This window comes from Jaculus jaculus, chromosome 14 (genome assembly GCF_020740685.1).
Source record: "Jaculus jaculus isolate mJacJac1 chromosome 14, mJacJac1.mat.Y.cur, whole genome shotgun sequence".
Taxonomy (NCBI): Eukaryota; Metazoa; Chordata; class Mammalia; order Rodentia; family Dipodidae; genus Jaculus; species Jaculus jaculus.
Window position 1 is genome coordinate 16,056,343 of NC_059115.1, and position 25,369 is coordinate 16,081,711.

Consider the following 25,369-nt stretch of genomic DNA (forward strand, 5'->3'; position numbering starts at 1 on the left):
CTTCCCCACGGGGTGGTTCCGGCGGCGTTTGGAACAACAACTTTATTAGTACTCGTGTCTCGTGAAGGCGACGGAGCGAGCCGCAGAGAGGAGTGGGGCTGCGCGGCTTGGCGCTCGGCTGGGGACTGAGCGTGCGAAGAGGGGACTCGCTGGCCACACGACAGGGGGCCGAGACAGGAATAAAGACGGCGACAGCGCACACGACTGGAGGTAGCGTAGGGCGACAAGGCCAGGGCTTTAAGGCTCGGTCGGGGTGGCGGTGGGGAGAAGTAAACGAAGGTGAAGGTAGGAAACTACACTTCCCAGAAGGCTCTGGGCTTCCCGGGCCGCTCAGCCTGATGGGACGGGTAGTTTTGCGCATAGCTCCACCAAGACGCCTGGGGGTGAAGTTCGCATCTACGGCGTGAGAGCTCCGGAGCCGGAGACATGGAGCTGGAACAGAGAGAGGGGTGAGTGGCGGAGCTTTTGTGTCAACGGAGGATCCGAAAACAGCTGTGTGATGGGCGTACTTCGGCATATGTGCCCAGGGCTGATGAGCATTGTAGTTCATGCATCTGCTTTCCCTTAGGACCCTTCTGGGGTACGGAATGGGGACTGTCCTGGGGCATCCTGGGGGACTAGGAGTCTCTGTTGGGAAGAGGTTGGGTCTCCCCACCCCGGCGAGGCGGGCTGGGGCCTGGAGCCCTGGGTCTGAGGGCAGAGGCGCTGGAAAGCCGCCATGCAGGCATCCTGAGAGCCCCTGACCCTGCAGGACTATGGCAGCAGTGGGCTTTGAGGAATTCTCAGCTCCACCAGGCTCCGAGCTGGCTCTGCCTCCCCTGTTTGGCGGCCACATCCTGGAGAGTGAGCTGGAGACGGAAGTGGAGTTCGTGTCTGGTGGTCTGGGCGGTTCAGGACTCCGGGAGCGGGATGAAGAGGAGGAAGCAGCTCGGGGTCGGCGACGACGCCAGCGGGAACTGAACAGAAGAAAGTACCAGGCGCTCGGTCGGCGCTGCCGGGAGATCGAGCAGGTAGGTGAGTGTGGATTCCCGTTGGGGGTCCTCTGGCCTAAACCACCCCCCCCCTCCCGCTATCCTTTGAACAACTGAAGGAATTCTAATTGTTTATTCGTTACTCATTTATTCTACACCATTGTGTTCCTGGCACCGTGCAGGCACCTTGTGAGCTGTCTCCTCCAGAGCGTCTGTGGCACCCACTCGGCCCTGTGTGTCACACACCTCACTTAACCACAGCCAAGTCTTCAGATCCCCTAGCCCTCAACCGAGGCTCCCTCGGGGTCCTCCTCCGGGCCTCTACCTGAGATTGACTCCACGTGTTTGTTTTTGAGGTAGGGTCTCAGTCTAGCACAGGCTAACCTGGCACTCACGATGATCCTCCTGTTTCTGCTTCCCAAGTGCTGGGATTAAAGGTGTACACCACTGTGCCCAGCTGCAATATACCTTTTAAGAGTTCGGTCAGAGCAGAGTGTGGTGGCGCACGCCTAAATCCCAGCACTAGGGAGGAGGATTGCTGTGAGTTCGAGGCCACCCTGAGACTCCATAGTGAATTACAGGTCAGTCTGGGCTAGAGAGAGACCCTACCTCAAAAAAACAAAAACAAAAAAAGAGTGGGGTCACATGGCCCCTAACAGTGATGTTGGCTGGTCCTGGGAAGGAAGAGGCTAAAGACCAGGAGATGGGAAGGAATTTCCAATCAAATGCTGTTCAATAGGTACCTGTCAAGGTCCAAAGGGACTCTTATTTGAGCCTATGCCCAAGAATTCTGTTATTGTCCTTATTTCACACACAGAATCCCAAGGCACAGGTTAAGAAACTTACCCAGACTCAGACATCTCCTGGGTGGCAGAGCCAGGATTTAAATCCAGCTCCTCCTGACCCGGAGAAGAACATGCTTCAGTCTGTACTAGGCTCTGTTTGGCTGGGTCGCCTCACTCTCCTTCCATGCCTAGGCAGGGGTCTTCAGAAACTGCAGGGCTGACATCTAGCCCTGGGATGTTTTTTGCCTACAAACGAACTCCAGATGCATGCACCACCTTATACATGGATACTAGGGAGTCAAACCTGAGTCCTTAGACTTCACAGGCAAGTGCCTTAACTGCTAAGTCACCTCTCCAGCCCTTAGGAAAGATATGCTTTTGGCTCAGTTTCAGTCTATCATGACAAGGGATGGTTGATGGGGCAGTCAGTTTGTAGCAGTGGAAGTATGTAGTGGGTGCTGTTGACATCCCAGTGGACCTGGAAGCAGAGAGTGAGGCAGGTGCCAGGGCTGTACATAGCTTTCATAGGACCCACTCCTTGTGACCTAGGCAAATTCTACCTCCCAAAGTTTCCAAAATCTTTCAAAGTAACACCACCAGCTGAAGGCCAAGCATTGAAAGCTTGAGCCTTTGGAGGACATTTCAGATTCAGAGCATGACAGTACTGAAGTAATTCATTCAGCAAGGGTTGATTGAGGTTCTACCAGACAGGCACTGCTAAGTTCCTGGGGACACAGACTCATACCTGTGACCTGGCTGAGACAAGTCGGTAAGAAATGAAGTAAACTGCAACTGGTGATATGGCTCAGTGGGTAAAGGCACTTGCTTGCAAAGCCTTCCAACCTGGGTTCAAATCCCAGATGCACAAGGTGGCACATGCATCTGGAGTGCATTTACAGTGACGAGAGGCCCTGGTGTGCCCATACTCTATATTAATTTCCTTGCTCATAAATAAATAAAAATATTTTAAAAAGAATAAAAACAAAGCCAGGCATGGTGGTATATGCCTTTAATCCCAGCATTCTGGAGGTAGAGGTAGGAGGATCTCCATGGGTTTGCGGCCACCCTGACACTATTTGGTGAATTCCAGGTCAGCCTGGTCTAGTGTGAAACCCTGCCTTGAAAAAAAAAAAATCAAGTACACTGGATATGAATGTTAGGAAGAAGAGTAAATGGGTGGACAGGGGCCTGGCATGAGAATTCAGGAAGTGGTGTTAGGACTTGATTGATGAGAGGACTCCCCAAGCAGGTGACACTTGAATGGGCAGGAAAGTGGCCTCAACAGAAAGAACGTATAGAAAGCTGCTGCCTGGGCCAGGAGTGTGCTCTGGGGACATGTGGGCAGGCTGTCACACTTGGCGTGGATGAAGGAGAGGCTCAGGAGGTGCGAAGATAACACAGGGCTTTTAGACCCTGTCAGGTCTCCACCTAGCTTGTACGTAGAAGGCATCCCATTAGATCTACTAGTGGACAGAATCCAGTTGATCTGTTTCCTTCTGTCTCCCTGAAGGTGAACGAGCGGGTCTTGAACAGACTTCATCAGGTTCAAAGGATAACCCGGAGACTGCAGCAGGAGCGCAGGTAATGCTTCCTCATGCACTCTGGCCCAAGGCTGCAGATGAGGTCAGGCTTGAGCTGCTTGGCAGAGGGTACGAGGACTGCTGCATACACATTTGTTTGTTTGTTTGTGTTTGCAAGGTAGCGACTCAGTCTAGCACAGGTTAAGCTGGAATTCACATTAATTCTCCTGCTTGGTCTTAGAGGGAAGAACTGACCCTGGGATGGCAGGTTCATGTCCTTTGCACTTATTTGCTGGGTGACTCTTGAGCAAGTGGGGCCCCTTTCTTTTCTTTCGATTTTATATTTTTATTTATTTGCAAGCAGAGAGAAATAGAAGAAAGACAGAGAGAGTGGGTGTGCCAGGGCCTCCTGCTGCTGTAAACAAACTCCAGATGCACGCATCACTTTGTGCTTATGGCTTTGCATGGGTACTAGGGAATCAAATTTGGGTTGTTAGACTTTGTAGGCAAGTGTCTTAACTGCTGAGCCATCTCCCCAGCCTGCAAAGCCCTTTTTTTTTGCTTCATTAAACATTTTTTTTTTAAAAAAAAGATTTATTCATTTGACAAAGGGAAAGAGAGAGAATGGACATGCCAGGGCCTCCAACCACTGCAAATGCACTCTAGATGCATGCGCCCCTTGTGCATCTGGCTAATGTGGGTCCTGGGAAATCAAACTTGGGTCCTTTGACTTTGCAGGCAAACGCTTCAACTACTAAGCCATCCCCCCAGCCCTTAATTTTTTAACAATATATGTTGGGGGGGGGGAATTGGCACACGAGGTCCTCCAGTCACATAGTCGAACTCCACATGTGCAACCTTGTGCGCTTGTTTCACCATGTGCGTTCGGCTTATGTCAGACCCAGAGAGTTGAATATGGGTCCTTAGGCTTTGCAGGCAAGAGACTTAACTGCTAAGCCATCTCTCCAGTCCTTTGAGCTGCGTTTTCCATCACTGAAGGCAACAGCAGTATCATTAAGATGCTGTAAGGGTTAGGCTGGAGCTCACTGTGATGAGCTCAGGTCAGAGCTCTGCCCTGGTAGCCATGACCAGGAGAGAGATGAGCCCTGCATAAATAAGCCAGCTGCTCACAAGTTAACACTGGCTGCCACTCACTGTTTCTAAGGAAATAGGAATGAGTTTGTGATCGCTTCATGATGCCAAGCCAAGCCAGCAGTTCCCGCCTTAACTTGGCATTTTGACCCCATGACTTGCCCTCTTCTGTGAAGCACTCTCCTGGTGTACAGGGGCCGCCAGCAGTCTTGGAATCCTCTGCCTCCTGACCCACCTTTGCTGGTTCATCCTCATGCTCCCAGACCCTCACCCAGCAGACACTTCCCCAGGGCTCCTTGTCAATAATGGTACCCACAGAGCTGGGCATGGTGGCACACACCTTTAATCCCAGCACCTGGAGACAGAGGTAGGAAGATCATATTGAGTTTGAGGCCACTCTGAGACTAAATAGTGAATTCCAGGTCAGCCTGGGCTACAATGAGACCCTGCCTTGCCTCGAAAAAAAAAAAAAAAAAAAAATAAGGGTAGCTGCCAGCTACAGGTGACTCTTTTCATTCATGTTTAACTAAGTAAAAATAATTTCGGAGGTGAAGGTGCATGTCTGAGAAGCCTAAGGGCCCAGGATAGATTCACATAAGCCAGATGCACATGGTGGCACATGCGTCTGGAGTTTTCAGTGGCTAGAAACCCTGGTGCACCCATTCTCTCTCTCTCTCTAATAAATAAAAATTAAAAAAAAGAAGTGGACTGGAGAAATGGCATAATGTTAAGGTGCTTGCCTGTGAAGCCTAAGGACTCAGGTTTGATTCCCCAGAACCCACATAAGCCAGATGCACATGCATCTGGAGTTTGTTTGCAATGGCTAGAGGCCCTGGTATGCCTTTCTTTCCCTCCCTTCCTTTCTCTCTATAACAAATAAATATTTTTTTGAGGTAGGGTATCACTCTAGCCCAGGCTGATCCGGAATTCACTATGTACTCTCAAGGTGGCTTCAAACTCATGGCGATCCTCCTACCTCTGCCTCAAGTGCTGGGATTAAAGGTGTGTGCCATCATGCCCAGTTTAATAAAATGGATTTAAATATATTTATTTATTTAATTTACTTATTAGACAGAGAGAGGGAGAGAAATAGGCCTTCCAGGGCCTCTAGCCACTGGAAACAAGCTCCAGATGTATGTGCCACCTTGTGCATTTGGCTTATGTGGGTACTGGGGGAAAAAAAGAAAAAAAAGTTTCGGGGCCCGGGGAGATCACTCTGGGGTTAAAGACGCTTGCAAGCTTGCTGGCTAAGGTTCAGTTCTCCAGACACCCACACAAAACCAGACAGGCATTTGATTGCAGGGGTAAGAGATCCTGGTGTACACACACATGCAAATAAATAGCTTTTAGATTTTTTTAGGCTTTATTCATAAAATGTTACTGGGGCTGGGATGTAGCTCAGTTGGTAGGGTGCTTGCCTAGCATGCATGAAGCCCGGAGTTTGATCCCAGCACTGCATAAAGGTGTGGTGGCACACACCTGTGATCCCAGCGCTGGTCAGGTAGAGCAAGGAGGATTAAGAAGTTCAGGGTCATTTTGGCTACACAGTGAGGGTGAGGCCAACCTGGGCTATACTGAACAGTCTCAAAAAAATGTTACTAAAAATTGTATTTGTAAGTGGCTTGTATCAATCCCAGAGGGATGATTTTTACTTCAACTGGATTTCTTGGTGTGGTGGTTATCAGTTTATGGGGGCCAGGGGTGGAATGTGGTGGTTTGAATTTAGTGTCTCTCATAAACTCACGTGTTTTGAGTGCTTGGTTTCCAGCTGCTAGCAATTTGGGAATTGGAGCTCAACACGAGGCCTGGTGGCCCAAACCTGTAATTCCCACACACCACAGGCTGAGGCAAAGGGATTGCGAGTTCAGGGCCAGTCTGTGGAACTTAATGAGACTGTGTATCAAGGTACAAAGTGGGCTAAGGATGTAGAATAGTACAGTGGTAGAGCACTTGCCTAGCTATAGGGCCCTGGGTTCAATCTCCGGTACTGGGGGTGGAATAGAACCCTAAAAGTTTCCATTTTATTTACTTATTTAGAAAGAAAGAGGCAGAAAGAAAGGGCGTGCCAACATCTCTAGGCGAGCAATGAACTCCAGGCACATGCACCACCTTATGTATCTGGTTTACATAAGTACTGAGGAAATTGAACCTGGGTCCTTCGGCTTTGCAGGCAGGCACTGTAACCACTAAACCATCTCTTTAGCCCTTGAATTTTTGTTTGTTTTTCAAGGTAGGGTTTTGCTCTCCTGGAATTCACTATGGAGTCTCAGGGTGGCCTAGAACTCACAGCGATCCTCCTACCTCTGCCTCCTGAGTGCTGGTATTAAAGGTGTGCCCCACCACACCTGGCATCCCTTGAATTTTTTTTTTTAAGTTTAATTTAATTTATTAGAGAGAGAAGGAGAGAGAGAATAGGCACGTCAGGGCGTCTAGCCACTGCTGACGGACTCCATATGCATGCGCCACCTTGTGCATCTGGCTTACGTGGGTCCTGGGGAATTGAACCAAGGTCCTTTGGCTTTGCAGGCAAGTACCTTAACCACTAAGCCATCTCTCCAGCCCCCTTGAATTTTTTTTGTAATATATTTTACTTATTATTTGAGAGAGAGAGAGAATGGGTGGGCCAGGACCTCTAGCCACTGCAAATACACTCCAGATGCATGTGCCACTATGTGCATTTGGCTTATGTAAATACATGGGAATTGAACCTGGTGTTTTAGGCTTCACAGGCAAGTGTCTTAACCACTAAATCATCTCTCCACCCCATATTCTTTATTTTGTTTTCTCAAGGTAGGGTCTCACTCTAGCCCAGGCTGATCTGGAATTCACTATGTGGTCTCAGGGTGGCCTCCAAATCATGGTGATCCTCCTACCTCTGCCTTCCAAGTGCCAGGATTAAAAGCATGAGCCACCATGCCCAGCATTGCAGACAGGTTCACATTGCTAGTAGAAATCAAGAGCAGCTTGTGGGAAAAAGAGATTTATTTTAGCTTACAGACTTGAGGGGAAGCTCCACGATGGCAGGGAAAATGATGGCATGAGCACAGGGTGGACATCACTCCCTGGCCAACATAAGGTGGACAATAGCAACAGGAGAGTGTGCCAAACACTGGCATGGGGAAACTGGCTATAACACCCATAAGCCCACCCCTAAGAATACACTCGCTCCAGGAGGCATTAATTCCCAAATCTCCATCAGCTGGGAACCTAGCATTCAGAACACCTAAGTGTATGGGGGACACCTGAATCAAACCACCACACCCAGCAAGCCCATGTTTTTGATTTTTTTGAGATAGGGAGGGTCTCACTGTGTAATGCTGGCTGACCTGGAACTTACAGCCATCCTTCTACCTCGTAAGTGCTGGGGTTACAGCTTTGCATCACTGTGGCTGGCTAAAATGTCACTTCTTGTATTGCACTGGACACATTTCATGTGTTCAATGTAGTTACAGAGGTGACCTGAATGTAAAATAATGATTAAGCAGTTTGTCAGAGACTCTCACCTCAGATGTCCAGTGTGTGCTGATACTAACAACTTCGGTTCAGGAATGTCTACATTCACAGTTCTCTCTGTGACCTTCTGGTAACCCTGGTCTCAGGCTACTTCTGAACTCTCAACTCTCCTCTGGACTGTACTATCCTTTTATTTGCCATGACATTAGTTATCGGATGATGAGACTGACCCTGGCCTTCCCCCCACCCCCAGTGTTTGGAGCAGACTGCCTTTCCCTCAGCCTCACATTCTGACCTGTGGGGATTCCTGTCACCTCTGCCCTCACAAGCCACACCCTCTGACACCTGCACTGCCACCACCGTAGGCCCAGGCCATGGCCTTGTCTGTACTACTGCTCTCACTGTCTCTCCCTAACTCCCAGTGTCTTCTCACTGTAGCTGGGGAGACCTTGTTATGCCCTATTCGTATCTTTAGCCAAGATTTTGTGTATGTGACCTGGATCTCTGTAATCTCATGCCGACACCAAACTCACGGTAATCCTACCTCTGCAGAGTGCTGGAATTAAAGGTGTGTGCCCCCATGGCCAGCCCTCACATCCTTTTGAAGTTAGAGTATTGTCCTCCTGCCCGCTTTTCTGACCTGTTGTGCTGTAGTTACTTGCCCATTGCCCTGCAAGACCCTGAATTCTGTCAGCACATGGATCTGACTTATTCCCTGGCATGTATATTCTCAGCACCTGGAACTGTGTCTGGTATACAACAGGTGCTCAGGACACATCTGTGGCATGAAAGCTCATGGAGGTGAAGTGCTCTATCCTGGTGCCAGTGCAGAGAAAATATGCACACATGTGATTTACAGGAATAGGGTAGCAAAGGGAAGGCAGCCTTGGTAAGTGAGAACTGTGGCCACCTTAGGAATATTCTGCCATCATCACCTTCCTCTCTCAATTGTAAGAATTAGAAGTCAGCCCAGGTATGGTGGCTTATGATAGTCCCCAGCAGTTGGGAGGGGGAAGCAGGAGTCCTGGCTCCACTGTGAGTTCCAGGCTAGCCTGAGCTAGAGGTAGTATTAATTAGAGCCAAAACTCAAGCCAGGAAGGCCTAGAATTGCCATGATTATGGAGGCTAAGTGAAGACCACAAGTTCAAGACTGACTTACCTGGGTTTCAGAGAGAGAGTTCAAGATCAGCCTGGGTAATTTAGGGAGACTTTGTCTCAAAAAGTATAAAGGGGGGATGCTGAGAATGTAGCTGCTCAGTTAATAACGTGTCTGCTTAACATACATAAAGCCCAAAGTTGGATGCACAATGCCTCATAAAACTGGGCATGGTGCACACACCCATAATCCCAGCACTTGGTAGGTGGAAGCAGGAGGATCAGGAACTCAAGGCCATCCCCAGCTATGTAGAGAGTTTGAGACCAGCCTGGGATACATGAAACCCATCTCAAAAAAAGGGTGGGGGGGAAGAACAGATGTGGTGGTCATGCCTTCTTCGGTCCTAGATTCTCTGAGGATTGCTTTGCATTACAGGCCAGCCTGAGACTACACTACATAAGTGAATTTCAGATCACTGAGAACCACCTCAAACAAAACAAAACAGCCTGGCGTGGTGGCACACACCTTTAATCCCAGAACTCGGGTGGCAGAGGTAGGAGGATCACCATGAGTTCAAGGCCACCCTGAGACTACATAGTGAATTCCAAGTCAGCCTGAGCTACACTGAGACCCTACCAAAAACAACAACAACAAAAAACCGGGGCTTGACACTTAGTAGTAGCGTGCTTGCAAAGCCCAGGCCTTGAGTTCAATCCTCAATACCATTAACATTAGAATGCACAGTTGAATGCGAATGCTGGCAGTCACACTAAGTATTTTTGGAGGACTGTCCTGGAATGTCCTTTCACAGCATCAAGGATGTCTCCTCCATTCACAGAGGAGAATGGGTCACACCGGCAACATAGCTTGTCAAGTGCCTAGCTCCCAGATTGAGCCTCTAGGTTACAGGTCCAAACCCTCTTGGTCAAGAACAACTTTGAACCAGGCACACCTTTAATCCCAGTACTTGGGAGGCAGAGGTGGGCAGGATGGCTGTGAGTTTGAGGCCACACTGAGACTACATAGTGAATTCCAGGTTAGCCTGTGCTAGAGTGAGACCCTAGCTTAAAAAGGGGGGGGGGGAGCACTGGAGAAATGGCTTGCCTGCAAAGCCAAAGGACCCAGGTTCAATTCCTCAGGACCCATGTAAGCGTGACGTACAAGGTGATGCATGCAACTGGAGTTCATTTGCAGTGGCTGGATGCTCTGGTGCACCCTTTTCAAATAAAAATATTAAAAAAACAACAACAACAAAGCCTTTGCTCACTCACTGATCCTCCTCTGGAGGGTAAACTCGCTCAGCAGCAGCATTTCTGTGCACACAGGTTTCTCATGCGGGTGCTGGACTCCTATGGTGATGACTACCGGGCCAGCCAGCTTACCATTGTGTTGGAGGTGAGTGCTGGTCCCCAGGCGGGGTGGGGGAAGCGGGAGCCTGGGACACAGCCTTCACTATCCTCCCCTCAACTCCTATCATACCAGGACGATGGCAGCCAGGGCACAGATGCCCCCACACCAGGTAATGTTGAGAATGAACCTCCAGAGAAAGACGGGCTGTCTCCACCCCAAAGAACACCTGTACCCCCAGAACCCAGCAGCCCAGCTCCTGGTGAGGGACCCAGTGGGAGGAAGAGGCGGCGGGCACCACGAGACGGATGCCGGACAGGAGCTGTGCTGACTCCAGAGCTGGCCCCAGTGCAGGTGGGAGCCCAGGTTTGGGGCCAAAATGTGGTGAGACTCCTGGACTTGGCTTTGAGGGGTCCTCAGCTGTGGAGGACTAGGGAAAGATGTGAAACAGGAAAGGCTGAGGCGGTCAGGGTAAGACAGGGAAGGAGCTAGGAAAGTCAAGCCAGGGCTTGGAGACCTGCACAGGGAAGTGGCTGTAGGCAGGAGTGGAAGAGATGGAAGGCTGGGGGGGCTTCAGTCACAAACACGGGGGTTGCCTGTGAGTGCAGTTAAGTTGTGTGGCCTGCGAATCTATCTACTGGAGGCTGACGGAGGGTGGGGGGTCTAAATCTCCAAACCAACTCATACCTTAATCCTTACCTCTCCAGATTAAGGTCGAGGAAGACTTTGGCTTTGAACCAGATGAAGCCTTGGATTCAAGTTGGGTTTCTCGAGGACCAGACAAATTGCTACCCTACCCCACCCTAGCTAGCCCACCCTTTGACTGATTCCCCCACCTAATAAAATGACCTCCATCCCACTTGCCTGGGCAATGTCTACTGCTTCCACCCCTGATCACACACACACACACACACACACACACACACACACACACACACACACACAAAAAGGTCCACCCAAACCAAAGATTTTGGGGTTTGTATTCACAGTTTTATTGGGACACAGGGTGGAGGGCCTCCTCCATCTGAAGTGTTCACAGATTCTTCAGCCAGTCCAGGCTGGGGCCCTGGGGGTCCTGGGGGTGACTGGGCACGTCAGGCAGGTTCCCATTATCTCGGAGGGGCACTGTGAGATGAGAATGGGCCACTGAGACCAGAGGATCTCCAGGGCCCTGCAGAAAACAGCTAGCTTGTTAGTGTATGTTCCAGAGGGAGACGGGATCCAGAGGAGAAGGAGAAGCAAGGGGTTAGAAACAGGACACATGAGCGGGAGACATGTCTGGGATCGGGAAACCTGAGGAGGAACAAATCTGGAAAGAGGAACTCAAAGCATGTTTCTATGTGAATCAACATTCGGACAGGGAGTCCAGATGCTTGGTGGACTTCCACCCTGCTCTCCATCCATCACAGTCCCCCACTCACCTGGGTAGTTGTAGGGTGTGGCCTGGTTGATCATGATGGCATACTTGCTATAAGGGCTGAATATGGGCAGAAGTATAGCTGTGGAGAGACACCAGGGTGAGGTCCAGGGATAACATGGCTGTAATAATTCATCTCAGTTGTCAACCTAATAGCTTTTAGAGTCACCATGGAAATATCTGTGGGCATGTGTTCAAGGAATTCTCGAGATTATGTTGAAGCAAGAAGACCCACTCTAAAACTGGGCTATGCCAGTCCATGAGCAGGCATCCTGGACCGCATAAACAGGAGACAGCTGCATGGTGGCTCAAGCCTTTCATCCTGGCACAGCAATCGAGGTGGCCCTGAGACTGCATAGTGAATTCCAGGTCAGCCTGGGATGGAGAGCAAGACCCTACCTTGAACCCCACCCTCAGCAAGCAAGCTAGCCAAGCAGCAGCATTCATCTTGCTTTGTGATCAGATGCAATGTGACCAGTTGCCTTGTGCGCCTGCCAATGTGCCCTCTACCACAACAGACTATACCCTCCAATGGTGAGCCCAAACAAACCCTTTCTCCAACTGCTTTTTTCAGTTTAATTTATGATAGGGAAAATCGGTGCGCCAGGGCCTTCCAGCCACTGCAAATGAACTCTAGATGCATGTGCCACCATCAACATCTGGTTTATGTGGGTCTGGGGACTACAACTTGGGCCCTCAGGCTTCACAGGCAATGCCTTAACTGCTAAGCCATCACTCCAACTTCCTTTTTGTTTTGTTCCCCCTTTTTGGAGGTAAGGTCTCTAGTCCAGGCTGACCTGGCACTCATTCTGTAGCCCCAGGAGGGCCTGGAACTCACAGGAATCCTCTTGCCTCTGGGATTAAAGGTGTGTGCCCCCACACCCGGGTTAAATCACTTGTCAAGGTATTTTATCACAGCAATCAGAAAGGTAATTGAAACAGTGGCTCTCAGAGAAGGAAGTGAAGAAAGGATGAATACCGAGCCTTGGTAAAGGCAAAGAGGAAAGACCAGCAGCCACCGGGAGGGCCCTTTGTTCTGTGGGTCCCTCAGGACCCTGCCATCCTCATCACAGGTCAGAGTGAAACCTGTGGCGGGGATGAGTAGGGTAAGGATAGGGGTCCAGCACCCACGAACACACAGGCCTAAAGGGGAGAGAGGAGGAAAAGGGGGAGTGGTCACTGAATGAGAGCACTTCAATTACAACCCATCTGGCCCACAGCCAGGAGTCCTGAGAGTGGGGTAGGGTGCACAAGAGGGATGTCCTAGGCCAGGGTCTCATAGTAAGGTAATTTTACCTTTTCAAGTACAACTGGCCTCGTTTCAAAGTAAAGGGTAGCCACGAATAATAGCTTACAACTGTAATCCCAGCACTTGGGAGGCCAAGGCAGAAAACTTGCTGTGAACTGGGACTAGAGTATTAAATCCTATCTCAAGCAACTCCCTCTACCAAAAACAAACAAAAACATGTTTATACCGGGTTCAGTAATCCCAGCATTCAGGAGGCAGAAGGAGGAGGACCTCTATGAGTTCAAGGCCATCCTGAGACTACATAGTGAATTCCAGGTCAGCCTGGGGTAGAGTGAGACCCTACCTCGAAGGAAAAAAAAAAGTTTAACCTAGCATATCCCAACCATCATTTCATCATACAGTCAACACGAAACACCTTGGTAATGCACATTGGAGAATACTAAATCTGAAACTGATGTGTCTTGTATCACCTATTTAGTAGCCCCACCTCTCAAGAGCTCAGTGGTTACATGTGGTGGGTCCCAAAGCTTACCACACAGTGCTTGGCCTGTGGACAGACAGCACTGACAAGAACTAGGAGAGACGCCTTACAGTGGCAAAACTTCAACAAGGGCCGCCTACCCCAATCCTCAGAGGTCTAATGCACCTAAAGCGTGAGCTGCTCTTCTCAGGGCAGCGGTAGTCCACGAGAGAGGGGATCTGCACGAGGCACACTCCTCTGGCCGATTGCAATTCAAACTCTGGGGCTGTTTAGCACCCCTGGGGTGTCAAGGCACCGCCAGGGCTGGGGATCTCTGTGGAAGGGGTATGCACTTCTTGTGTGAGCGCGCGTGGAGGGAGGAGGGTTGCAATAGCGTCGGGATACTGCAGGCATGCAAAAGGCATGGGCCGCTGGACAGACGGCCCATCCCGGGGATGCATGCTGCACGTTCGCGCCGGGGTCACTCACGCACCAAGACCCGCGATGGTGAAGGACGCCACCAGCACGGGCTCCTTGCCCCACGTATTCTTGAGGAAGGTGGAGAGACCTGGAGGGATGGACGAAAGGTCACCCCTAAGGGGGGGGGGGGCTACGACGGTGACTTCTAACCCTCTGGTGCCACTTCCATTCTGGAGGGGAACCTGTAGTGACCGCTGGCACCGACCTCACCGCACCCCGGGTGTCCGCCCCGCCACAGCCCCTTGGGGCATCCTAGCCCGCCGTGGAAGCACCCCACAACCGGGCGCCCGCAGCGCCGGTACTTACGAGCGGCCATGTTGGTCTCGAGAGCAGCAGCGGCGACGGCGCGGGGCACTCTGGGAGTTGTGGTCCCTACGTGAGAGTCCTTTTTGCATGAAAGCTGCGCTGCGCGTGCGCCTTAGATGGAAGCAGGCATGGGGCACTCGGGGAGTTGTAGTCCACGAGCGAAGGTTTAGTGCGTAAACTAAAAAAGGTGCTTCTAGTAACTCCTGCAGCAACTCAACTAGAACGGAATAAGTTTGTCTTCATTTTAGTTTATTCCTGAACACATGTTCTACAGATGTAGAAATTCACAAGGCTAAAAAAATTACTAATAATAAAAAGAAATTCACAAGGCTGGAGAAAGCGAATTGCTGACAGGGATATCAGCTCGTGTTGGAAGTAGTAGTTTTGATCCCAGATGCATTTATGGGCTTTCAATGGGTTCTCACAGGACGCTACATTGCTGCCATTCACTGCATACCATTCAAAAGTTTACGTGTGTTTGCAGTGCTGTAGGATTGAAACCTGGGTCACAGGTGTGCTAGGACTGCACCCTACCACTGAGCCACGCCCCCAGGCCCTCACTGGATTCCAGACAAGTGCTCTACCTCTGAGCCAGGTCCCCATCCCCTCACTGTGGATTCTAGACAAGAGCTCTACCGCTATCCATGCCCCAAGCCCCTCACTGTGGATATCTCCTTCCATCTGAGCTGACAGATTTTTTTTTTTAGGCATGCTTTCCACTACTGAGCTATATTCCCATCCCACCTTTCCGTTTGCGCTGAGTTAATGAACATAACCATTACTGTGATGGAGATTTCAATCAAACTGAAGCCGTTCTCCTCTTTCTGTGCTGAGCAGTTTCTGCAAACACTTCAGATTCTAAGCTGAAAAGATTGTAAACAAACTTCTCTCCTGGACCACTTTGTAAACCAGCAGTAAGGGTACACGGTTTTTTTTTTTTTTTTAGAAATTATTTTATTTTTATTTATTTATTTGAGAGAGACAGAGTGACACAGAAGGAGAGAGGAAAGAGAGAGAGGGAGGGAGGGAGAGAATGGGCACGCCAGGGCCTTCAGCCACTGCAAACTAATTCCAGACACATGCACCATCTTGTGCATCTGGCTTACGTGGGTCCTGGGGAATCGATCCTAGGCTCTTTGGCGCTGCAGGTAAAAGCCTTGGCCACTAAACCATCCCTCCAGCCCTTGTTTACTATTTTAAAGAGTGCTGTGGCTGAGGATGGGTGGTTCTCCTGTCAGTCATGGAGATGTGGGCGAGTGAACACACATCATCTCATATGCACATGCTCCTAGACGCATATGTGTGGGTACACGGGATTTTTTAAAAAATTTTTTATTTATTTATTTGAGAGCGACAGGCACAGAGAGAAAGACAGATAGAGGGAGAGAGAGAGAATGGGCGCGCCAGGGCTTCCAGCCTCTGCAAACGAACTCGACGCGTGCGCCCCCTTGTGCATCTGGCTAACGTGGGACCTGGGGAACCGAGCCTCGAACCGGGGTCCTTAGGCTTCACAGGCAAGCACTTAACCGCTAAGCCATCTCTCCAGCCCGGTACACGGGTTTTCTAACTGAACGTGGTCCTGGTCGCCTGGGGTCCAAAGAGAGGGGAAGGCTCCTGGACAGTGGAAGCCAGTGGGGAGGGGAAGGCACAACGTGCCAGCTTGGCGGGAGTCCTGGAGCCAAGAGAAGGCCCATGACATCTGTTGGTGGGAGACTGGGAGAGAGAAAGAAAGAGAGAGGGGAAGGCACCTGGCCACTGGGGTCCAGGAGATAGGGGAGGCACACAGTTTAGTATTTATTCAAGTTTCTGAAAAACACCATATTTAAAAAAATATTATATTTATTTATTTATTTATGAGAGAGAGGATCAGCAAGCCAGTGCCTCCAGCCACTGTAAATGAACTCTGGAAGTATGAATCACCATGTGCATCTGGCTTACATGAATTCTCGAGAATCAAACCTGAGTCCTTAGGCTTTTCAGGCAATCGCCTTTGACAAGAAGCTTTCCCGCCAGCCTTATTAGTTATATTATAAGCATCACATGTTATTTATTTTATCATTTACTAGTGTGGTGGTTTGATTCAGGTGTCCCCCATAAACTTAGGTGTTCTGAATGCTAGGTTCCCAGCTGATGGAAATTTGGGAATTAATGCCTCCTGGAGCGAGTATATTGTTAGGGGCAGGCTTATGAGTGTTATAGCCAGTTTCCCGAAGCCAGTGTTTGGCATGTTGTTCTGTTGCTATTGTCCACCTTATGTTGGCTAGGAGGTGATGTCCAGCCTCTGCTCATGCTGTTGTTTTGCCCTGACATTGTGGAGCTTCCCCTCGAGCCTGTAAGCCAAAATAAACCTCTTTTTCCCCACCAGCTGCTCTCGGTCAGGTGATTTCTACCAGCAGAGCAAACCTAATTGCAGCAGTAAAGTGGTACCGAGGAGTGAGATTGCTGCTAGACACCTGACTGTGTGGCTTTGGCCTTTTGGAGCTGATTTTCAAGAAGAATGTGAAAGGATTTGAAACTTTGGCATAAGAGATGCCTTGCAGTGCTGTAAGCTCAACTTCATGGACTATTCTGGTCAGAGTTGACAGACCTGAATGCAGTAAGAACTATGGACTGTGAGGTTTGGCTTATCAGGGTGAGAAAGCTTTACTTGGATTGGGCTAGCAGTTTGTGTGAAAAGCTTGCTGTTATGTCCGTGCCTGAGAAGTTGTGCAGGGTTGCTTTGTGTAGAAATGAACTGGTGTGTGCAGAGGGATATGACATAGAAAGAAAAATCTTTGGGTGAACTGCTGCCCTTCAGCTGCAACTGAGAGATTACAACCTTTGAGACTGGGCTAGCTGACCTGCATTGGGGCAACAGGAAGAATGTAGACTCTTTTAACGGGGCCTGAGTGCTCATGGAGTGTCCTGTTCTTCAGAGTCTGCTTTATCCACACCCCCACCCCCAGATTAACAAATTGGGACCCTGCCTGGTATTATAGAGTATAAGAAATGCAGGAAAGAGGGGCTGGAGAGATGGCTTAGCGGTTAAGCGCTTGCCTGTGAAGCCTAAGGACCCCGGTTCGAGGCTCGGTTCCCCAGGTCCCACGTTAGCCAGATGCACAAGGGGGCGCACGCGTCTGGAGCTCGTTTACAGAGGCTGGAAGCCCTGGCGCGCCCATTCTCTCTCTCTCTCCGTCTTTCTCTCTGTGTCTGTCACTCTCAAATAAATAAATAAATAAATAATTAAAAAAAAAAAAAAAGAAATGCAGGAAAGAGAGGGTCATTGAGTTTTCAACACAGTCTTGTGTTTTGGAAATGGCCATGGACAGTATGAAGCAGGTTTGCTGGATGCCTGCATGGAGACCCCATGGGACCATGAAGATGAACTGCGGATTATACTGGAGACCCAGTGGAGATGCCGGGACCACGAGATGGCTGCTAAGGAAAGCTGCCGTCCCCAATGAAGTTTTCCAGGACTGTGAGTAGCCTAGCTGGAGGGGTGGAATTGGAATGCCAGAGACTTGTGGTTAGAATTATCAGAGTTGGAGATTTGTTACTGGCTAGAGTTCTTGGACTTGAAGCTCCAGAGGTTGATGTTTGACCTGGTTTTAAACCTTGTATTGGTTGAGTATTTCTTTGCTATGCCCAATGCCATCTTTTGCAGTGTGAATGTTTATTTTGGGCCATTATTATTTTTTGTATTATGGCTCAGTTAAAAGACCTTGGACTGTGGGGATGTATGAACATTATTGAAATTAACGAAAACTATGGGGACTTTTAAAGTTGGACTGAATGCATTGTATTTTATATCATGTATGGATATCAGTTAATGGGGGCCAGGGGCAGAATGTGGTGGTTTGATTCAGGTGTCCCCCATAAACTTAGTTGTTCTGAATGCTAGATTCCCAGCTGATGGGGAATTGGGAATTAATGCCTCCTGGAGGCAGTGTATTGTTGGGGGCGGGTTTATGGCTGTTATAGCCAGTTTCCCCTTGCCAATGTTTGCCATACTCTCCTGTTGTTACTTACGTTGGCCAAGGGGTGATGTCCACCCTCAGCTCATGCCATCGTTTCCCCCTGCTATCTTGGAGCTTCCTCTCGAGCCTGTAAGCCAAAATAAATCTTCTCCCCGCTCCAACCCTGCCAAGCTGCTCTGGTCAGGTGATTTCTACCAGCAATGTGAACCTGATTGCAACAGTAAAGTAAAACAACTAATACATATTATTTTGTTCAGTGTTATTAATCATCATAAAATTAAAATATTTAAGCATTTTTTTTTTTTTTTTTGAGGTAGGGTTCTATGCTAGCCAGGCTGACCTGAAGCTCTTTAGTTTCAGGCTGTCTTCAAACTCACAGCAATCCTTGTATTTCTACCTCCCAAGTCTGGGATTAAATGTGAGCACATGCTATGCCCCTGAGCTACAGTCTCAGTAAAATCTAATGTCCTATACCACAGGAGGCAGACTACGTTGATAATCATGTATTTCAACATAGCTAGTATAGAGCATTGTTGCAGTCCGGTTCGCAATTGCTGGTAGAAATCACCCAACCAAGAGCAGCTTCTGGGAAAAAGAGATTTATTTTGGCTTACAGGCTCGAGGGGAAGCTCCACGATGGCAGGGGAAAATGATGGCATGAGCAGAGGGGTGGACATCACCCCCTGGCCAATATAAGATGGACCACAGCAACAGGAGGGTGTGCCGAACACTGGCAAGGGGACACTGGCTATAATACCCATAAGCCCGCCCCCACCAATACACTCCCTCCAGGAGGTGTTAATTCCCAAATCTCCATCAGCTGGGAACCTAGCATTCAGAACACCTAAGTTTATGGGGGACACCTGAATCAAACCACCACATTCCACCTCTGGCCCCCATAAACTGATATCCATACATGTAAAATACAATGCATTCAGTCTGACTTTAAAAGTCTCCATAGTTTTTATCAATCTCAATGATGTCCATACATCCCCATAGTCCAAGATCTTTTAATTGAGCCATAATACCAAAAAAATAACCTCAAAAAACCCATAATGGCACAGAATAAATATTCACACTGCAAAACATGGCATTCATTGGGCATAGCAAAGAAACATTCAACCAATACAAGATTTAAAACAACCAGGGCAAATATCAAACTGTAGCTTCAAGTCCAGCAACTCTAGCCAGTGATAAATCTCCAAGTCTGATAATTCTAACCAGCAACAAGTCTTTGGCATTCCAATTCCGCCCCTCCAGCTAGGATACTCACAGTCCTGGAAAACTTCATTGGAGCCGGCAGGTCTCCTTGATAGCTATCTCGTGGTCCCAGCATCTCGACTGGGTCTCTGCTGCAAGCGATGCTTCATCCTCATGGCCCCATGGGGTCTCCATGCAGGCAACCAACAAAACCTGCTTCACATTGCCCATGGCCATTTCCAAAACACAAGACCATGTTGCAAACTCAATGAGACTCTCTTTCCTGCATTTCTTATACTCCACAATACAAAGTAGGGTGCCAATTTGTTAAACCAGAGGGGAATAAAGCAGACTTTGAAGAACAGGACACTCCTTGAGCACTAAGGCCCCTTCAAAGCAATCAACAATCTTCCTATTGCCCCAGCACAGGTCAGCTAGCCCAGTCCCAAAGGTTGTAATCTCTGAGTTGCAGCTGAACCGGCAAGAATTCATCCAAAGATTTTTCTTTCTGTGCCATATCCCTCTGCTCACACCAGTTCATTTCTACGCAAAGCAACCCTGCACAACTTCTCAGGACATGGGCATAAGAGCAAGCTTCTCACACAAACTGCTAGCTCAGTCCAGGCAAAGCTCTTTCACACCCTCATAAGCCAAACCTCACAGTCCATAGTTCTTACTGCATTCAGGTCTTGCAGCTCAGACCAGAACAGTCCATCAAGCTGTACTTACAGCACTGCAAGGCATCTCTTAGGCACTCTTCCACATTCCTCTTGAAAAATCAGTTCCAAAAGGCCAGAGCCACACAGTCAGGTGTCTAGCAGCAATCCCACTCCTCGGTACCACTTTACTGTTGCAGTCCAGTTCGCAATTGCTGGTAGAAATAACCCACCCAAGAGCAGCTTCTGGGAAAAAGAGATTTATTTTGGCTTACAGGCTCGAGGGGAAGCTCCACGATGGCTGGGGAAAATGATGGCATGAGCAGAGGGTGGACATCACCCCCTGGTCAACATAAAGTGGACCACAGCAACAGGAGAGTGTGCCAAACACTGGCAAAGGGACACTGGCTATAATACCCATAAGCCTGCCCCCACCAATACACTCCCTCCAGGAGGCATTAATTCCCAAATCTCCATCAGCTGGGAACCTAGCATTCGGAACACCTAAGTTTATGGGGGACACCTGAATCAAACCACCACAAGCATGTTCTAAAAACAAGATGTGATTAGATAGTTGAGATGATGACTATTCCACATGCCTTTGACTGATTACTCACTTTTGCCTACAAGAGATACAACTCAGCCAGAGGACACGTTGGAAACCATGTTTATATGGCTTATTATAACCATAGACAATCACAGTGTATGGGACAAAACCTGACAGAATTGAAGGAAAAAACAGCTCTATAGTAACTGTAGGAGGTCTCAGTATTATACCCTCAATACTGGATGGGAACACCCAGCTGGAACATAAGGAAAGAGGACCTTTACAGATTTATAAACTAAAAGGATCATGCATATATCTGCACAACATTACTAGTAAGAACAGAATATATACTCTTCTCAATTCCTCATGGGACATTTTGAAAGATAAAGTACAAAAAGGCCACTTTTTTTTTTGTTTTTTTGTTTTTTTGTTTTTTGAGGTAGGGTCTCACTCTAGCCGAGGCTGACCTGAAATTGACTCTGTAATCTCAGGGTGGCCTCATGCGATCTTCCTACCTCTGCCTCCTGAGTGCTGGAACTGAAGGCATGCGCCACCATGTCCGACTCTTTTTTTTTTTAACCTCAAGAGGTCAAAATAAACCACAACCCCATAGGGAATACCTACAACCCCACTGAGGATGGTCCCCAATTGAATGGAGGCTGGGACAAGGGAAAAGAGGGTTCCGACTCATGCTGTATCCATATGAAATATGTCATTAATAATAATAATAAAAATAAAAAGATTTCTTAAAAATTATGTAACAAAAGAATAACAATATTTCACCTTTTTAAAAAGGGAATTAGCAAAGAAACAAGACACATAACAAAATGAGAAAAAACTTCAAACACAAATACATGGCAAAGAATTTGTATCCAAATTCATACACAAGTGTTATAGTTCAATGTTAAGATAAGTGACAAAATAAAACATATGTTAATGCCCATGAGTACATTTTTAAAGCATTAAAGGTTATCCTAGAACTTCAGGGAGGTGTAATGGCTGCTTAAAAAAAAAAAAAAAACACATATTGGAATGGAGAGATTGCTTAGTGGTTAAGGCACTTGCCTACAAAGGCTAAGAACCCAGGTTTGATTCTCAAGTAGCCATATAAGCCAGATGCACAAGGTGTTGCATGCATCTGGAGTTTGCTTGCAGTGGCTGGAGGCCCCAGAATATCCATTCTCCCTCTCTCTCTCTCTCTCTCTCTCTCTCTGCCTCTTCCTCTATCTTTACCTTTCTCTTAAATAAATAAAAATATACATAAATAAAATATTTTTAAAAACCCCACATGTTGATGGGATTTTGGGGTAATTAAATGCTTTTATGATGGTGGTTGAGCTTTGAATTTTTTTAAATGTGTAAAGAATAAAAGTAATAACTAAGCAACAGAATATCCAAAGAGAATGCAAATGTGCAGCTACATAAAAGCATGCACGTAACTATTTATTATGCTATTTGTTGCTAAACTTCAGCACTCAAATCTCTACTAATATAGTTACAAATACAAATAGTATACCCATACAATGAAATTACATTCTGCAATAAAAAGGAAGTATTGTCATCCAGTAGCATCGGCACATCTTAAAATATAATTTGAAATCACAAATTTAGAAGCAAAACATTTTTTGTTTGATTCATTTTTTAAAAATTTTTATTAACAATTTCCATGATTATAAAATATATCCCATGGTAATTCCCTCCCTCCCCACCCCCACACTTGATTCATTTTTTAAATAATGGATTTATAACAACACAGAAGATATTCTATATTGAATCAAGGAGAGGAAAGACTGGTGAGGACAAACTGAATATTCTGAGAATGGTGGAGATATTCTGCATTATAATTTTAATGATAACGTTACAAATGTGTAGAATCTTAAAACTTGTTGACATATTTCAATTGAAAAACTTCAGTAACCCTGAATAGAATTGATAAAGAGGAAATGCCATTAAATATTAATGATTAAAGCAAATATAATGCAGACAGTTAAGACCAATCTATGGGGAAATAATATTTGCAATAATAATTTGCAATAATAATTGCAAGGATGACAATGGCCTCTGTTTCCAAGCTATTCTGTTGTTTTAAATCTCTCTCCCTCTCTCCCTTCTTCTCCCTCTCTCTGTCTTTCTCTCTCTTTCTCTCTCTCTCTCTCTCTCTCTCTTTGCATGAGTGTGTGCCAAAGCATGTGTGTGAAGAACAGAGGACCATCTCAACATATCTGGTGCTTTCCTTCTGTCTTGTTTCAACAAGGTCTTGCTTATTATTGTTTTTGCTGCTGGGATGGCCAGACCAGCTGGCCTTGAGCTTTGGAATTCTCATTGTTCCAGCTCCATCTCTCATTGCCATAGGGTGTGTTGGAATTATAGACACATGCATCACTTTTGTATTCTGTTTTTATGTGGGTGCTGGGATTGCACGCTCCCAATCAGCAAGCTGGGAATCAAGTGACTTTTATCCCAAGAAATCTCCTTGCTTACTCAGGAAATTCTTGCACTGCTTGTTCAAAGAATGAGTTGTTGCTCTCATTGGACAGAGTTACATAGCCAGGCATACGGAACTGCTGAGTGTGTGTTGTACAGTCCTCTATATTTTCCCAGCACGAATATTTCTTTTTTTTTCCTAGTATTTTAATTTTACTTATTTATTTGAGAGAGAAAAAGAGAAGAGAGAGACGAGAGAGGAGAGAGAGTGGGCAGGCCAGGGCCTCCAGCCACTGCAAACAAACTCCAGATTCATGTGCCACCTTGTGCATCTGGCTAACGTGGCTCCCGGGGAGTCAAACCTGGGTCTCTGCCAAAATCTTCACATATGTTAAGGCTCTATTTCACTAAGATTTATTTGTTTTGTCTCTGTATATATCCCTTGATATCTGGGCTGCAATGAATTACTGCCTACAATGAAATCTCATGGTAGTAAATAATGACTAGTTTTACCACTTAATCTGTATGTTTTCTTTTAATCTGTTCCTGATGCTAAATATGACCACAGAATAGATTATTTCAACTGAATCTATAACTTAATACTTGGTATACTGTAAGTGTTCAAAACGTACTTTAAAGACAGTTATTAGATTTTTTTAACAATAATATTGTGTTATAAAAGCACTTTACAACTTCATCCCTTGAGTATAAGTTACAGGGTATGTGGGCTAATGATTATCTGAAAACATTTCTCTATTCAGATCCAGAAAACCAAGTGCTCTCTGAATATTACAAGGTGACAATAAGTGAGCAGTGGAGGAGGAAGGAGGAGAGGGGAGTAAGGTTTTCCCAGTTAGGATTTGTTGCAGTAAGGAGATGAGGAAGCATGAAGTTATTTTTGTTGCCTTTCAGCTTTATACTGTGTTAAGTAATGCTTACAACATAAATTCAGCAGGCTTTTTTTCTGAGCCACAACTCAGAATTTGTTTCCCCTGCAAATAATGTATTTACAAATGTGTTTATTAACTTACACAGCAATCTCACAATAACTAGTAAAGATTAAAGGGTGCACTCCTAGTATATTTGTTTATAATGTGTTAAGGGAAATACATATTGCCATGGTGACGAAGCTCTAAGTAGATGCAACAAAAACACCTAAAAGTTGAAAGTGAAAAAAAAAAAAACAACCAAAGAAATAAATATCACCAAAGAAAAAAGATTAATTGTAGCTTACTTATAAAATTACATCACTAGTTATCTAACCAATCTATACCAAAAAGTAAAATCAGACTGAAAGACCCGACATTTAAAAAATGCTAAAAAATAAGGCTTAAGTCTGCATAATATTGACTTTATTTCTATTCTCTCCTTTCCCTCTTCACAATGTATGCTTTTTCTGATCTGCCTCTAGTGCCTTACAATGAAGTTATTTCCATCTTCAACTCTGACCTCAAATGTCAGAGTGTCTCTACGCTGTGAGGGTTCTTTTCTTGGTAAACTTTAGGCATCATTTCTACTAGATACAGATTTGACCATGGTGCCAAATTTAAATATGCTGTTGGTTCTTAAAGCACTTTTTATAATGCCTTGCCTGCATAGCATTTTTATAAAAGAAAAATCTATTGATTAAAACATTGTCATTGTTTGTTTTTTAAACGGAGTATTTCGACAATTTACAAATCTGGAGAGTAATAATTCTTAGAACTTAATGATTTCAAAATGAATTACTAAAAATCTGTTCTAAGCACTTGGTTACTCTTGTCTCCTGGAGTTTAAATTAGGCTTATGTGAAGGGGCCATCTGTTTTGGTTAGAAATACATTTTACGTTCCTTTATTTATAAGTACTTAGTAGGTTACCCTCAGATTTTACAGTTACCATTTACTCTAGGCCATGAGCCAGGATTCCAAAATTATCCTTGAGCACTGATGTAAATTGCTTAGACTTTCTTTGAGGCCAAAACTCAACTATCATGGTGGGCAGTGCTTGACTCAAGAAAGGTTTCTGGTGCATCCTGCAAATGAGTCCTAACGAACCTACTAAGTCATACGTGAATCTGGGGATCAAAGATGTCTTTCCGACGCTCTGCTCCCCTAGGAACACCAGCTTGAATTTCCTCAGCGGATTCCCAAGTCTCCGCCCGCCGACGAGATGCAGCGCGCTCCGGTCCCCGCACCCCGCGCGCGACACTGGACGCGCGCTGCGCTCGACTCCAGCCCGCCCAGTGCGCGAGCCTCCGGGTGCGTCTAGATTTTTTTTTTTGGTTTTTATTATTTTATTTTATTTTATTTTATTTTATTATTTTGTTGTTGTTGTTTATTGAGAGCGACAGAGAGAGAATGGGCGCGCCAGGGCCTCCAGCCACTGCAAACGAACCGGGGTCCTCAGGCTTCACAGGCAAGCGCTTAACC

The 25,369-nt window shown here is 46.8% G+C and overlaps 2 protein-coding genes across 4 annotated transcripts; one reads left to right on the plus strand and one right to left on the minus strand.

Annotated features, from left to right (window-relative positions):
- Positions 1 to 63: 63 nt before the first annotated feature.
- On the plus strand, positions 64 to 11,123 carry Tfpt (TCF3 fusion partner). 3 transcript variants are annotated; one of them, XM_045133926.1, is made up of 7 exons: positions 64 to 210; positions 352 to 449; positions 752 to 1,010; positions 3,267 to 3,337; positions 10,243 to 10,312; positions 10,400 to 10,618; positions 10,972 to 11,123. In XM_045133926.1, exons 2-7 carry the CDS (start codon positions 427 to 429, stop codon positions 11,089 to 11,091), a joined length of 762 nt encoding a protein of 253 aa, XP_044989861.1. In that variant the 5' UTR covers positions 64 to 210; positions 352 to 426; the 3' UTR covers positions 11,092 to 11,123. The 3 variants fall into 3 exon arrangements, with proteins under 3 accessions (XP_044989861.1, XP_044989862.1, XP_004671623.1); XM_045133927.1 differs by having other exon boundaries at positions 364 to 449; XM_004671566.2 differs by having other exon boundaries at positions 64 to 449.
- A 109-nt stretch (positions 11,124 to 11,232) lies between these two features.
- Ndufa3 (NADH:ubiquinone oxidoreductase subunit A3) lies at positions 11,233 to 14,243 on the minus strand. The gene is made up of 4 exons (XM_004671570.2): positions 14,177 to 14,243; positions 13,884 to 13,958; positions 11,686 to 11,763; positions 11,233 to 11,389 (listed from the first exon to the last, which is right to left on the minus strand). Exons 1-4 carry the CDS (start codon positions 14,184 to 14,186, stop codon positions 11,298 to 11,300), a joined length of 255 nt encoding a protein of 84 aa, XP_004671627.1. The 5' UTR covers positions 14,187 to 14,243; the 3' UTR covers positions 11,233 to 11,297.
- Between the last annotated feature and the right edge of the window lie 11,126 nt (positions 14,244 to 25,369).

Coding starts and splice junctions, on each gene's coding strand:
- Ndufa3 (XM_004671570.2), bottom strand. Junction 11,764..13,883: donor CTTCACCATCGCGGGTCTTG/GTGCGTGAGTGA, acceptor GTCTCTCCACAG/CTATACTTCTGCCCATATTC. Junction 11,390..11,685: donor CACACCCTACAACTACCCAG/GTGAGTGGGGGA, acceptor CTCATCTCACAG/TGCCCCTCCGAGATAATGGG.
- Tfpt (XM_004671566.2), top strand. CDS start 427: ATGGAGCTGGAACAGAGAGAGGG. Junction 10,313..10,399: donor AGCTTACCATTGTGTTGGAG/GTGAGTGCTGGT, acceptor CTATCATACCAG/GACGATGGCAGCCAGGGCAC. Junction 10,619..10,971: donor CAGAGCTGGCCCCAGTGCAG/GTGGGAGCCCAG, acceptor TTACCTCTCCAG/ATTAAGGTCGAGGAAGACTT.